General features: G+C 41.0%; 1 protein-coding gene across 2 annotated transcripts; it reads left to right on the top strand.

The window, feature by feature from the left end:
• Window positions 1-345: 345 nt before the first annotated feature.
• Window positions 346-14,426, top strand: inpp5kb (inositol polyphosphate-5-phosphatase Kb). 2 transcript variants are annotated; one of them, XM_080435453.1, is made up of 14 exons: window positions 346-483; window positions 1,846-1,897; window positions 4,799-4,903; window positions 5,454-5,562; window positions 5,688-5,804; window positions 7,254-7,429; window positions 8,397-8,508; window positions 8,661-8,770; window positions 9,421-9,447; window positions 10,667-10,877; window positions 11,902-12,039; window positions 12,880-12,960; window positions 13,176-13,280; window positions 14,189-14,426. In XM_080435453.1, exons 2-14 carry the CDS (start codon window positions 1,854-1,856, stop codon window positions 14,237-14,239), a joined length of 1,386 nt encoding a protein of 461 aa, XP_080291579.1. In that variant the 5' UTR covers window positions 346-483; window positions 1,846-1,853; the 3' UTR covers window positions 14,240-14,426. The 2 variants fall into 2 exon arrangements, with proteins under 2 accessions (XP_080291579.1, XP_080291580.1); XM_080435454.1 differs by lacking the exon at window positions 9,421-9,447.
• Window positions 14,427-16,262: the final 1,836 nt, after the last annotated feature.

The following is a 16,262-nucleotide window of genomic DNA, read 5'->3' as shown; positions in this document are numbered from 1 at the left end:
TATCTCTATAATACTGTCCCATAGCTCGCCTGGGACACCTTGTGGCACAAAGGGTAAAGTGTCATTAACATCAAATCACAGCAATAATAGGCCTAGTACCGCATCTTATGCATTCCATAGAGCTACCGTTAAGAAAGTGAAGGATTACAGCCTCCAAAGCAGGCTTTAGCCCCAAATACTGTGCGTCACGGTGATATGCGATAACAACAGCGTAAACAAGCATGTCTATTCATGCTTTTGATAATGCGTTTTCTCTCGGTCGTTAGTTGTTACCGAGCCAAGGATAATAATAGCTTGAAGTTGATCCGATGGTGTAGCTCAGTCCCCGGAGCTGTTCCAATGAGAGAGCAGAGTAAAAAGAGCTAAATAATAAACAGCCTGATACAACGGGACGAGAGTCACATTACAGGAAAAGTAACTCATTCTCGACTCCCTGCAGCGGAGAGATCTATCGTCTGTCTGCACCTGCCGAGGGACACACAGGTATGTAAACAGCAGTGGTGGAAAAAGTACTCTTCTTTTTTTTTACTTAAGTAAAAGAAATAGAATAGAAGTACTTTTGTTGCGAGTAAAAGTCCGGAATTAAAAATGTACTTGAGTAAAAGTACAAAAGTATTGGTATCAAAATGTACTTTGAGTGCCAAAAGTAAAAGTACTCTTGCAGAATGTCTCAGTTCACAAGTTTTCAAATGTATAAAATGTATACAAATCTTTTGAAAATAGCAGATCTACAAGCTCACAGCATGTATGTTTTGTAATAATATTTAAAATCTACAACTAGTAACTAAAGTTGTCCAATAATAAGTAAAAGTACAATATTTGCCTCTGAGATGTAGTAGTGGAGTAGAAGTAAAAGTACTTACTGTATACAGCACAGTAAATGTACTTAGTTACTTTATACCACTGGTGGATGGTTCTTGTTCGTTTTCCACCCATGCTTTTATAGCAGGTAGCCTATGTAGGCCTACCTAGAAACTGAAAAGGAAAATATAGTCCAATGTTGAGTCCAACTCACTGTGGAGGAGCTTTGTTGGTGAATGGTCACAATGTTTGAGCCTCATGTCACAAGAGTGCATCAGCCCAGACTCTATAGCTCTCTATCACTGGTAAAGTAAAGTATTAAAAGTAAAGAAATGGACAAAACATATTTAAATAGAGTGGTGTTTTAATAGCCTACTTTGGATTAACTGTGTACCAGCATGGGTTAGGCAAATGCAGACTGAGCCTATTCAGGGCTGTAATGACACATTCTATAGAACATGTAAAGAGAATCGCATCATCTGCAACTTTAAAAACATGCATACATCAAGCAGATCAGCTTCAGTCTATGACGGGGTGATGTTAGTTCACCAGTCCAGAACACACCCAACTCTGTCAGAGCCCTCTGTTTAGTCAATTACTCCCGTTAAAGTGTCATTATGTTATTATGATCTTCCTCAAATCTGAGTTATTTTGGTAAATAAAGTATTGTCCATTTTTCATGTTGTGTTCCATTTGACATGTGGGTGCTATTTTGATCTAGGATAAAGCCTGCAGATGTTGGACCATGATTAGATCTGCAGGTCTAATCATGGTCCAGCATCTCAGATTACAAAGTCATTTCAGAGATGGCTTTCAGTCAGTCCCTGACCCGTGTCAGGACCCAGTTAGTGGTCTGTGCTGCCTCTGGCATTCATCATGGAGATGAGACTTTAGTGTTGAGTAGGAGTAGATATTAGGCCTACGTTGTATCTCACTCCTGGTGAATTACAAAGTGTGTGTGTGTGTGTGTGTGTGTGTGTGTGTGTGTGTGTGTGTGTGTGTGTGTGTGTGTGTGTGTGTGTGTGTGTGTGTGTGTGTCAACAGAGGATACTATGAGTACTGCAAGGTATAGAAACGATGGGAGAGCCAAGTACAGGTAAGACCAATGTTTAACTTTTTTATCATTTTTTAAATCCTCAGAAAAATACAAAGACATTATTGACAATATCATGAAACAAACCAGCTGAAATGGAGAGAGAGAGAGAGAGAGAAAGAGGGGGGGGGTATAAGTAAAGTTCCCAAAGGTGAAGGAGAACGTGGATGTCTGGGACCTCATTGCAGGGACCTAACCAGTATAAGTGGCTTAGAGGTGAATTGAGCTGTATTGATAAGAGGTGGTCTGTTTTGCAGAAGAACATTACATTGCGTGGCCCTGCCCCATTCCCCCCCTTTAACGCACGAACCAAGTGAACCCTGCATTTATCCACTTAACTGTTCACAGTTCACACCAAATGTATTGCTGCTTACAAAAGACTGTTCCATAAGAGTCTGCATGTGACAGTTACATACACACGAATGAAATGAAGCAATTGGCTCACTTGGGATTAGCAGAATACAGCTTTTACTTTGCAAAGGGCATGTTCTCTCTCTCTCTCTCTCTCTCTCTCTCTCTCTCTCTCTCTCTCTCTCTCTCTCTCTCTCTCTTGACATAACTTCCTATCTTAATGTTTTTTCATGCATGTTCTCCTATTAATAATTCAAGATAGGGCTGAGATGATAAGCAATTTTGAGGAATCATTTTGGGACGAATTTATCGTTGATAAATATTAATTATCTCCGCCAGACCGCAAGGCCGGGAGTCTGAGATTTAGTTTTTACCCTGTTTGTGTATCTGTGTGTCCATCTGTGTGCGTATCTATTCTCGGAACCCAATGGGCCAGTCTGTGTCCAACTTTCTGTGCACACTGTCTGCCAGTAGGCCATTTTTTCAAATCAGCCTCATGGTGTAGCCATGGTTCACATCATGTTTCAGGGCTACCTCATGGTGATGATATCAGACCAATTTACATAATGTCTCTTGAACCGTAGATGGTACAATAACCTTTTTAGCCTGGATTACTTGGATTTATAATGCAACATTTCCGCCTAACATTTATTCAATTTTCTTCAAAACACACTTTTTGGTACTACTCTTACCGATTTTGTCCAAAAATCACACAAATGTGTCATGTGTTAAAAATGTGTCATTCAGATTTTTCATATTCAATTGGCTAAAATTGCCTTCCAAATTTTGTAGGAGATTATTTCAAAAATATCCGATCTACAAGCTCACAGTGCATTTTGGTGCAATGCGTTGTGAACTTGTAGATCTGCTATTTTTGAAAGATGTTGAATGTTGAAATTGGTTAAACCTTTAAAATGATGGGATATGATGGGATGTGTTTATGAAGGGATAACTATGTGTTTGGGTTGATGATTGCTCATGGGAGTGTTTCCAAATCTGCTATTTAATCTCACCTGTTTAATACGGATCAGCTTCTTGGGTTAATTGAAAATTATCCAAATGTTTGTTCCTATAACACTCACTGTGACGAAACAGAGACTGATTGTACCAAGGTCTGTGTGACTGTGTCTATGTCAGAGCTCACCAGGCCATATGAATTTCCTTCTATGCTCTCCTCCCCTCCCCTCTATGCCCAGTTTGCATAAATAATCTTTCACCTACTGTATTATGGCTGGATCAGAGACTGGATTCAGCCCAAAAGGACACAATTGTGTGCTTTGGCTCCCCTAATTAATGCACAACTGTAATTGCATGGTTGCATGTATTGCTCAGCGCGCTTAGAGAGAGCTGTAGCCTTTAAGCCTCTTAGGACCCCAGAGAGTTACCCAAGTCCTGTAACAATACTCTCAATGATGGGAGTGGAGGAGGGTCAGCCATGCCCTTTACTACACTCTGACCACACACACACCCGCACAGGTATGTCCACGTGCTTCTTCCCTGCCTGCGATTACAGACCAAATCTGTTTCATTCTGCTCCACATTCCTGAGTCATGCGTCACTGCTCTGTCCCTCTCACTCTGTCACTTGTGGTCTCCCCACGAACGATAGCGGACGGGGTCTAGCGGGGCGCATAGGGAATGGACTGTACCAGGACAGATGTCAGGAGGACTCTACCCTCGGCTTTGTAGCTTCTCATCCTGGCCGACTCTAAATCTAAAAGTGGAGCTGCTTGAAACACATACAGAGAGATTCGGATAAGCCATCTTTATTTATTATTTCGAGCGACCGATACACTCCCGGGTCACAGACAATAATTTCGAGGAGGAGAATTACTGGATACAAACGCAAGCACCAAAGGTTATAATGTCTTGCGCGCTAGAAGACGGCCCTCGTGCGCGTTCGGAAAGCCAGAGCAGCTCGGTGTCTCAGGGCTCCAGGTCCAAGATTCACCTGCGCCACCAACTGGCTCAGCTGTTGACCTGCGTGGAGGACCTGAGCTCTGATGACGAAGCCGGCGAGGAAGTGTCCCGTACGCTGGACGAGGCTTTCGATCTCTGTGGACGCATGCGTCCCGAGGACACATTCAGGTTGACAGCACACATCACTCACCATGCAGATGCACTCTATCACTCACACTGTCTCATATGCATTGTGAAGCAATAATTTGAATCCTAACCTGTATCATTTACCAGATTTAACAAGGTGAGAACTGGGAGTTGAATCACAATGATCAATCATAAATGTTATTTAGAATAAATAATTATCTGTATTAGTTGATATTCTTTGCGATCTGATTTGCTCGCCATGCTGTAGATCTAAAAGACATCAGGGAGCATCTAAAAACGTTTAAAAAGCATCCAAAGACAAAATTTCTTTAAAACTGAGGGAAATACAAGGAAGATGCCCTGCTCTCTCTCACTACAGTATTTCAACCAATCCTTTAACTGCTGCATACCAAACACACACTTCATGATGCGGCGACGCATTGTGGTCCATTGGAACACATTTTCCGTCCGACAGTGACGATAGATTCCCGTCTCTCTGTCATACCAGGTTGCAGATGGTAACATGGAACGTGGCGACAGCGGAGCCTCCTTTAGATGTAACCTCCCTGCTGCAGCTGGATGTCCAGCCCCCTACAGACCTCTATGCCATTGGGTGAGAGAGTAACCAAGTGGCTATGAATGGATTTGAACACACAGCGCAGAGAGACAGCAAGGGGAGGGTAGACGCATGTACAAATCATGACTCAAGACACAGTGGATTGGATGACAATTGGCTCATTAGTTAATGAATGTTGATTAATATGCATTGTCCCTGCTGAATAAATAAATAGATTAAGTGGACAACTGGTTGAGCTGCCAATGTCCAGAGATAAGAGGAGTGGAGTGGTGGATGAATGACAGGCAGATTGGCAATTTGTTCAGTAAAGATAAAAAAAAACCTGTACAAAAATGTATACATTCTTTCATTTAAATTTTTGTGGTAAAAGATAAATCTGTCATCTATCCCTTCATCTCATTAATAGCTGCTGTGTGTGTGTGTGTGTGTGTGTGTGTGTGTGTGTGTGTGTGTGTGTGTGTGTGTGTGTGTGTGTGTGTGTGTGTGTGTGTGTGTGTGTGTGTGTGTGTGTGTGTGTGTGTGTGTGTGTGTGTGTGTGTGTGTGTGTGTGTGTGTGTGTGTGCGTGCGTGCGTGCGCATCCGTAAGTCTGCAGGAAGTCAATGCTAGACCTTTGAGGTTCATCTCTGACCTGCTGGCGGAGGACTCATGGAGTGTTCTCTTTATGAACACTCTGGGACCCAGGGGATATGTCAAGGTGAGAGAGAGAGGGATATGGGGTATGTGAGTCTGGAACCCTCCTTGTTATACAGTACTTCATGTTTATCATCGGTCTATCTGTCTGTCGGACTGGCTGGTTGTCTCGTCTCTGTTTCTCTGTAGGTGACGTCTGTGAGGATGCAGGGTCTGCTGTTGTTGCTGTTTGCCAAGCATGTCCACCTTCCCTTCATCAGAGATATCAAGACCACTTACACCCGCACTGGCATCTTTGGCTACTGGGTAAGAGACGGAGAGAGACATACTGTATCTATATCATTTTATGTATGTTGAAAAATGGGTGATATATCTTTTGTGGGTATGGGAATACATAATGCTATTATAGACCGGCACAATGAACATTACAACCAACACTGGGAATTCTGCTCTGGATTAGACACTCTAGAGATTAAAGCGCCTATGAAAGACCCTATTGTATTTGTTTAGTGAAGTGTGCAACAGCTCTGACAAAGTGCAATCACTTCATAGTGAACTGTCAGTGATGCAACAAGTCGTGTCAACCGTGACAAAGACGAGATTTAGAAATACACTCTAAATAAATTAGGGTCACCACTGTGCTGTCACACCAAACCAAAACCTTTCTTTAACTTATCAATTCTCAGCACTTAATTTGTCTTTTTTTCTTTTTGTATAGTTTGTAATGTAAACAGTAATTACATTTGTTAAGATGGAAAAATGCTTAATTACAATATATATCTAGTTCAAATTATATGAGATGGTATGTGGAGTTTCTTTTTACCCCAAAATATGTTTTCTTCAGTAGTGTACTCCTGTTTGTCCCAGTAATAGTAGCCACACTGTCACTGCACTTTATATTGTGTGGGCTGATTTAATTCACTTTCATGTTGTGTTTTGTATCAGGGCAGGCAGTTCACAGGAATAATTACATGCCTCATTACCCAGAGTTTTTGGAATGCCTGGAATGAGCTTAAAATTATGAAACTGCAGGCTTTTATTACTCAAGCTCAAGTTATAGCCATGCTAAAGGATTACATTTTGACTTTACTGTATAGTAAAGTTGTATTTATTTCATGAATGTGACATTTTCTCCCCTGCAAACACCCTACCCTCCAATCTACACACATCCCAATCATTTCCCTTTTTATGTTCTTGTCTTCTGTGTCTTGTATATTCAGCTTTTTTTTGTTTTAATACTGTCATTTGTCAGAAAATGATTACCTGGTAAAAATTTTAAATATTCATTAATAAAAGGCAGAGAATGAGGATCCAGGTAGACAGGGATGCAAGAGGCAGACAATGGTTGAAGAGTGAACTAAAATAGCTCTAAAAAGTGAGCTGGTAAAGTGAACAAAAGGCAACTTATAATGTTCTAATACAATGCAAATAGCCATGAAACAAGAGGGACACCTAGTGGGCAACAAAGGAAACAGAAACAAGAACTTAACTTTCTGCCCTGTGAGTGAGTGTCTGTCTGTCTGTCTGTCTGTCTGTCTGTCTGTCTGTCTGTCTGTCTGTCTGTCTGTCTGTCTGACTGTACTACGCCCCCTACTTTCCCCCCTCTATACCAAATCTCTTCACTGAAAATAGTAGATCTACAAGCTCACAAATGCGTCGCAAGTATTTTCACCAAATGTTCAACCCCAGAATAGGGATGCTGGGTTTGAAGTGGTGAAAGAGTTGAATATTCTTCTGCCTGTGTTTTTTTCTCAGGGCAATAAAGGAGCCGTGTCAGTGCGTTTCTCCTTCTACGGTCAGATGGTGTGTTTCCTGAACTGTCACCTGGCTGCTCACATGAACTACGCCCTGTACAGAGTGGATGAGTTTGAGTACATCCTGGACACGCAGGAGTTTGATATGCACAACACACCCAACGTTCTGGATCACAAGTCAGTTATCATACATGCAGGCACAAATACACGCACACGCACACACACACACGCACACACACACACACACACACACACACACACACACACACACACACACACACACACACACACACACACACACACACACACACACACACACACACACACACACACACACACACACACACACACACACACACACACACACACACACACACACACACACACACACACACACACGCACACACACACACACACATTGCCTGAACTATGTCAATCGACGCTATCAATTCACTCAACACAAGCACTAACAGACTTTGTTATTTAAAAACAACACACACTGTACACACACACATGCATTTCCAATTTTAAATGATGGAAAGGCCTTTCCATAAAAGTGTGTTTTAGGAAGACACTGATTCATCCAGCCTGAACTCCTCAGGTCATTCCAGAGCTGAGGAGCCCTGACAGCAAAGGCACGGTCACACTTTGTCTTCAGTCTCCACTCAGGAACATTCATTGACTGGAGTCAATAAGGACCAACAGCAAAAGCTGATTTAAAACACAAACACACACACACACACACACACACACACACACACACACACACACACACACACACACACACACACACACACACACACACACACACACACACACACGCGCACACGCACACACAAATCATGTCAAAGTCGTTCATTTTGGCACAGTCTGAAAGTGATGCTGGTCAACAGTATAATAAGGTAAATAAGGCGATAAGAGTTATGCTGTCAGATGCGGTCTGAGTGCTGTTATCAGGAGAATATTAGATTATCTCTCAGCCAATCAAAGTGCTTAATCTTGAAACACACACACACACACACACACACACACACACACACACACACACACACACACACACACACACACACACACACACACACACACACACAGGCATTGCTAATAAACTCTACTTGCATTACGTTAATGAGGTATTCTCCCCCAGGGCTGTGTTCTGGTTTGGTGACCTGAACTTCCGTATTGAGGACTATGGCTTGCACTTCCTCCGTTCATCAATCAACAGTGAGCGCTTCCATCTGCTCTGGAGCAAAGACCAGGTAATAGACGGGAACACACACATGCACTCTAACCCTAATCCTGTTCGTGGGGTTTTTGGTCCCCATGTGATAGTAAAACAAATACACACATACACACAAACACGACTGCATGTGTACATGCTGACTTATGAATCCACTCTATGTTCCTGCAGCTGCTTATGATGAAGAAAAAGGAACCTTTCCTCCAGGAGTTTGAAGAGGGGCCACTGAGGTTTAAGCCCACCTATAAGTTTGACCGCAACTCTGACACCTATGATAGCAGGTAATGTTTACAATCAGATATACTGTAACTAACTAGGAAAAGGAAAAATGTTTTATATTAATATTTTTACGGCATGGCTAATGGCCAAGCTATCTAGAAAAGTGTTTGTCTGTATTTATGTACAGCATATTTTTTAGAGTATACGGTACATGTATGTACTGTATGTACGGTATGTCCTCTCAAAAATAGATGAATCGATCACAGCTTAAAATATGCTGCTAATTGAAAGTGAAACTGCAAGAGTATGAATGTTGGATCATAGTCAAAAAGGCATGCATGTCGAGGCTCGTGTGTGTGAATCTCTTCTTCACACCAATATTGTTCTTGTGAAGCACATTTGTACATCACTTTTTGTTCTTAAGTATTGAAGTATTTATAAAGTTCAATATTTCTATTTGGCGTAGACTGTCACCACACTAGTTGACATACCCACATGCAGCCAGTCTGTGCATTATAGTGCAACTTCGCCACTTGACACCATGTTGTGATTTCTGCACTTTCATTCATAAACTGTACACAATTACACATATTAATTTACTAATGTTTGGACACAGAGGCCATTAGATATCTAATGTTTTAATTCCTTCAACATACAGTATTATACAGTATAGACTTAATCTGTGGCCTTTTTCCTTTTTAAATCCCCACAGCACCCCGAAGACGTGGTTGGGTTTTACGTACGATGTACTTTTCGTGTGTGTGTTGCATGCGCCACCTCCCTCTCCCATACCCAAACATTGCATAATTTGTCTTAACCCATTAAGACCGGGAAACGCCTATACGTTGTTATACCTTTAAAACCGGGAAAGCATCTGTCATTTTAGATGTATATAGCAACAGGAATTATCGTAAATTTTTTTAATAGAAAATAGAAGATAAAAAAAAAACTTTAGAAGGCGTTTTTTTGTTTGTGGGTGGGAAGGCGGCCGTGGAGGCCATTCACTCGTCGCCTAGCAACTCCTGCAGGTTGGTCAGGGCGGTTGTCCTGGCGAATCTCCTCACTGTCGGGTGAAAAGAAGTGTCTGACCATGATGTCGTGTGTCTCGGATGAGACGTGGCTGTCAAAACCCTCCCCAAGACCAAACAGTAGTGGTTTGGCAGTGACGGGCTATATGGAGGAATTGGTAATTGACATAAAGACTAAATTGACAGAAAAGAGAAGGGGCGCAATGACAATCTCCTACAATATATTATACTTGCCAACTTTGAAATTGATTAGCTATCCCAGAAGCTAAAATCACAATATCTCATGCAATTACAGTCACAACTAGATCGGAGAGATGTTAGACAGCAAATATCAGACACAGCAGGTCATGTCTCCACAGGTTAAATTGGCACTTCACTAGTGCTGCTAAATACTAACTGTGTTCCTGCACAATGCATGCGTCCTTTCACATAGTGAGTGTGTGTATGCATTGTCTGTGAATGGTAAGCACATGTAAGCTGGTATTTGTCTATTCATGCATGCATCAAGTGTTTCTCATTTACAGTACATCTTCTCTACATAGCACATGTTCTACAGTTCTGCATGCATCTGTGTGCATGTGTGCACAAGCGAGTGTGCTTGTAAGCAGATATGTGACAATGAACATATTTTATTTGTTCATTCGTGTTACCCCACACCCACTGAAAATACTCTCACAATTGGCTTCACATTCACTTACATAACTAAAATAAATAAATATATATATACACATTACACAGTATATATATATATATATACACACAGTATATATATATATATATACACACACACACACACACACACACACACACACACACACACACACACACACACACACACACACACACACACACACACACACACACACACACACACACACACACACACACACACAATATACAGTACTGTTTTCTTTGTCCCTGATTTGTCAGTGGTAAGAAGAGGAAGCCAGCCTGGACGGATCGTATCCTCTGGAGAATCAAACCCACAACAGCAGAGGACGACGATGGGAGTGCATCGACCTGCACTGATGACGGACAGGAAGATCCAAGTGCAATCCAAGTCATACAGGACAGCTATACTTGTGACCCCAGCTATGGAGTTAGTGACCACAAGCCTGTCCTAGCAACCTTCAGCCTGGAGGTAAGTAAAACAAAGAAGTTGCATTTGAAAAACAAATACAGTAGATCTGATTAAAGGCTGAAACGGATTTTATTAAATTATTGCGAACGCGGAAGGAGGCGCGCGAACCTCCGCCCAAGTGGAGCTTACTATGAAACCGTGCTCGGGTTGTGTGTGTGCGTGTCTGTGGCGCTGCCTGTGTGCAGCCACGCCCCCATGTCACTCACGCTCTCATTGGCTGCTGACAGATCTCAGAGTGGAGCTTACTATGAAACCAACCCGATCCCCCCCAAACACGGTGAAATAGCACGGATTGACAAACGGCAATTCCGTGCATAGATGACTAGGAACTCCGAAACTCCGTGCATAGGAGAACCATATCCCCCCCATTAACTTCAATACGAAGCGGAGGCAGTCACGTGACTTTCTCTCTACGCTCTCCCCATCACGGTGAAATAACACGGATTACAAGTCCGTAAATACACAACATAACAATTTTAAAAAGACAAAAAAAAAAAAGGGCTGCGTTCGCTTCCCGCGTTCGTGCGTCTTACTTGTTGTAATGAAAACAAAACAACAACATATCTCTGCTGTCGGGCAGAAGCCAGCTAACTCCAAAATGTTCATTTTTCAGGAAATGACAAAAACAAAACAAAAAGTGGAGTTAGGAGGTTTTGTTCATCATTGATAAAAACAGCTGAATGGTTAGCTAAACCAGCTAACCAGTTAGCTGGTTTAGCAGAAAGTTTGAGGATCTAATGGAGTTGTCAGAAGCTTTTTAATACTTTTCATTGGTTCAATATTGTTTTTACCAACACACAGACGTATAAATATTGAGTGGCAAGATGGTTGGGCAGCTATTACCTTGCATGCTGGAAGGGTGGTGTTGGTTAGGGGAAGACATGATCTGCTTGCTTCATGATGATCAACTTAAACTTGGACTTATGCATTCACCTTTCTGCATGGGCAGTATATTAATTCTGATACAATACACATACACATCAGTGTGTTCCTGATGTTTCTCCCTGTTTCTATCTGTCCACAGCTGAAGAAAGGCTCTGACATGCAACCTGTGGACGTGTCTCCCGAAGGCGTGTGGAGCGCCGACGAGAACGCCGCCCTTAGCTACACCATTCAGGAGGACTTTATGTATTCCACATGGGACTGGATTGGCCTCTACAAGGTGATGCCCCATAGCCTCAGTCAGTAGCACATACACACATACAGCTGCTCTACCATGTACACCACTTATCTTACCCAGTGGTGGAAGAAGTACTCACATTGTTTTTATTTAAGTAAAAGTAGCAATGCCACAATGTGGAAATACTCTGTTACAAGTAAATGTTCTCAATTCAAAATGTAACTTGAGTTGAAGCACAAAGGTATTGGCATCAACATGTACTTAAAGTACCAAAACTAAAAGAACTCAAAACAAATATGTTGGGAGAATGTGTCACATTATTTTGAAAAAAGCTAAATAGTGTAGTAGAAGAATAGGGGTTTTGTATTAATTATAAAAATCTGCAAAGTAACTAGTAACTAAAGTTTTAAAATAATTGTAATGGAATAAAAAGTACAATGTCTGCTTCTGAGATGTAGAAGAGTAATAGTATAAAGTATCGAAAAATATAGAATCAGAATACAGTACAGCACTTGAGTAAATGTACATGGTTACTTCCCACCACTGATCTTACCTTACCTTACCTTACATCGTCTTTTGTCTTATCTTATATTTAAACTGTGCATATAAGCTATATAACAACAATACAAACTGGATGAGAAACACAAAGGTATACTGTATGACAGTGATTCTCAACCTGTGGGCCGTGGGCTAAGACGGTATTGCGATTGGGCCCCCAAATAATTGGCAAAACACTACGATTTGAATGCTTATATAACATGAATATAAAAAAAGATTAACTCAAGTGCGCCCTGATTCAGAAAAGGTTGAGAGCCACTACTGTATGAGATAAGATAGTGGGAAGATTTTAACAGTACATGATGTGATTTTGTGGGTCTTCAGGTAGGCTTTAAGAGTGCGTCAAGCTATGAGGCCTTTGTGTGGGTGACACAGGATCTGCCTGAGACTAATCAACTCATACAGGTAAGAACTAATGACTCAGGTTCTTTGGAAATGTAGCATATCATTTTATTTGATTTTTATATTTATATTTATATATATGTATATTTATATTTGTTGAATTGTAGCACTAGTGTTTACTGCATCAGTAGTACTGCATATCTGTATGTATTAGTTTGTACCTGTTTCTGCATATACTACAGTATGTGCGTGAGATATTAATGTGTTTACACCTGCAGATTTCGGTGGACAAAGATCGGATTCCTCTCCGGGGAGGGCAGTACATTTTGGGTTACTACAGTTACAACATGCAGAGCATCGTTGGCCTCAGTGGCAACTTTAAGGTGAGACAATGAAAGCAGAGCTACGGCCTATTCACATGGAAACCGACTGCGCAGTGCACACCTAGTAATTCATTTTCAATGAGAGACGAGCATTGGGGTAGGGGGGCGCGGGCAATCTGATAGGCAGATTTCCCTTGAAACTGACGTGATCGTGCTTGTCACACACACACATGTGTGTGTAACCCTTTTCTATGCAATGTGTAGAAATGTGTCTATTCACATAAGGAGTGCAATGTTAAGCCCAGTCCACACCTAGGCAACTTGCAACCAGTCGCAAGAAATTGCAGCGGTCTGGACTGACCAGTTGCAGACTCGTGCAATTTGGGGATAAGGGTTGCAAGTAGTTGCAAGTGGTTGCAGTTGCAACTAGTCTCGTAGGCTTTACAAACTATGCATTGTGTGGATTTCACACAGCAAAATCTGTCTGTTATAACTGTTCTTGGATAGCAATATTAGCAGTTCAAGGTGCCTGGTGGCTCAGCCAGTTCAGTGCACAGACCATTATGCTACTGGTAAGCACGAGGACCTGGGTTCAAATCTGACCCCTGTCTCACATGTCTCTACTCTATCTCTGCCATTGGTTTCCCACATCTCTACACTGACTATCTGAAATAAAGCGTAAAATGCAAATGAGGCGAGTCCATCTGAAAAACTCCAGTAGCGAGTAGAAAAGATTTCGTGTTATGGCAGGTTTCGTGTTATGGCCGGAATAGATGAATGCTCTTTTATTTTTAGCTTGTAGATCTGCTATTTTTGGTGTGTGACACCGGCGCTCAACTAAGTATAACTCAGGCTTTAGTCTATGGATCTATCCACTCACTATGGGATCAAACATGAAAACTCTTCATGGTATAAGTGTGTTTTATTTATGGGGGATAAAAAGATCAAAAGTTGTGTTTATTCTGCAGATCCTGGAATCTAAAGGTGCTGGCCATGTCAACGGTATGAAGAACAAATAAGATGCCACCAAACAGAAGCACAGTATGTTATACACTGTACCTTACCGCCCAGCTTCCACACCTGATTTACTCAACATCAACTGACATTCAAACCACAAGACTGCACTGATCAACAGGATCGGCCTGATCACATCAGTAATGTTGACAATCATGTTGTACTCTACCACCACATACTCACTGGAGAACACTGCTCCTCTGGTTTGCCTTCATAGAAAGAAACATACAGTGAATAGTATAATCCTTAGTGATAATTTAACTCAGAAGAGAGTACAAATGGAACCAAATAGATTTGTAAGGGTCCATTTGGTTCTATTTGTACTGTACACTCTGGGAGTTTACAGTGCAGTGAGATTCCACTGCTCATACTGGAACAGTGTCCTCTAGGAGATTTCATTCATGTTTGTTTTTTGCTTACTAAAGACCACATGATCATTGCTGTCATGGAAGGTTTGCAGTGCAAGGATTTAAGAGATTCAAGTCATTAAAAACCATTAGAATTTGTGTTTGACAAGAGAGGAGGTGATTGTGATTTGGTATGTTGTATTGTCAGATGGGTCAGAGTGCTTTGCAAATAAAAGAAATCATCTTCTATTTAAGTAGGAATATTGAGCACGGATTCTGATTCTGAGTGTGTACACAGTAAAGAGTGTTACTTTAAGTCTGTGAGTGCAAAAATGAAATCAAAAATACCCGTGAGGATTGCATGTGTACACTCCCAGAGTTACAAATGGCTAAATTGACACTGAGGATTTTACTGTGTGTGACTTGAACTGTATCAATTTACAGGTGGAGATTTTCTCCAGACAAATCAATTTCACTCAAAAACTACATGAAGGAAATGTATAATCTTTGATCTTGTGTCATGTTGCTTAAAAATGCTGTTTAAATCTGATGTGTTTGACAAATGGCTTTACAGGTGTGAACAAAATCATAAGAACATTTAGATTTATTGTGAATTCCCATGCTATTTCCTTAGACTATTTTAATCTAGTTGTTTCCTAAATCAGCCTTATACCAGAATGCCTTGTTTACTTCAGGATTTACTTGTTGATCATTAGGGCCTAATTGAAGGATTTCCCTTTTTTTCTGTAATAAGGCAATAACTGAATATTATTGGTTGATTGTGGTATGGTCATGATCTGTGTGTGTGAGTGAGATGAAGACAGACGGTATGTATGGTTGATGTAATGTATTATATTACTGTGTATTGACAGCTAAGAATTAGTATTGTAATAATGTACAGGTATATTGGACTATGTTACATGGGGACCACACTGTCAACAGAGGTGAATTCCATATCCATGTAGGTGCTGAATAAACCCACGTTTACATTTTCATACATGGGGACCACATTGTCCAGTGGTTCCCAAACTGGGGGTCAGGACCCCAAGGGGTTTCCCCAGATGATTAGATTAATGTGCAACATTGTTTTCTCACTCAACAATAAACAAACCAACATACAGTATAAGTGTATACAGGGTGTCTGCACATTTCTAAAGTGACAATTTAATGACTTTTAAGACCTTTTTAATACCAAATTGTCAAATATTACATAAGAAATAGGCAACTTTTTCGTGGTCTGAAACGTTTTGGGAACCCTTGACATTGTCATTGTCAATAGGGGAATTTCATATCCATGTAGGTGCTGAATAAACCCATGTTTACATTTTCAAACAAACCTGGAAGAAGTAAAAATTTCCTGAAAATTAAAATAACACTAAACCCAAAGCAAATGTGTTATGAGTAATCTAATTCAACCTGAAACAGAAATGTCTGACCGTGATCTCTGTTGGGTCACTGTAAATACATTGACTGCATTAACATGGATGGTGCTGTGTATTGGACTAATCAAAGGTTAGATAACAAACAGGACATTCAGTAACCTTCACATTCACAACCGTGCAACTATTGGACAGGGACAACATCAATTTACAAACCGAAATAAGCTGGATTTTGATTTGATTGATTATAAATAATAACCATACAAACAAGCGTAATGGTTAAAACATTTAAAGGATAAAAC

This window comes from Gymnoscopelus braueri, assembly GCF_963280865.1.
Source record: "Gymnoscopelus braueri genome assembly, chromosome: 8".
Classification (NCBI taxonomy): Eukaryota; Metazoa; Chordata; class Actinopteri; order Myctophiformes; family Myctophidae; genus Gymnoscopelus; species Gymnoscopelus braueri.
Note: the sequence above shows the minus strand (reverse complement) of the source record. Positions and strands in the feature narration are given on the sequence as shown.

What these genes read in the sequence shown, in the direction of transcription:
- inpp5kb (XM_080435453.1), top strand. Translation starts at nt 1,854, where the DNA reads ATGAGTACTGCAAGGTATAGAAACGATGGGAGAGCCAAGTACAG. An exon ending in ACTGGATTGGCCTCTACAAG is followed by an intron (nt 12,040 to 12,879) that starts GTGATGCCCCAT and finishes GTGGGTCTTCAG; the next exon opens with GTAGGCTTTAAGAGTGCGTC. An exon ending in GCCTCAGTGGCAACTTTAAG is followed by an intron (nt 13,281 to 14,188) that starts GTGAGACAATGA and finishes TTTATTCTGCAG; the next exon opens with ATCCTGGAATCTAAAGGTGC.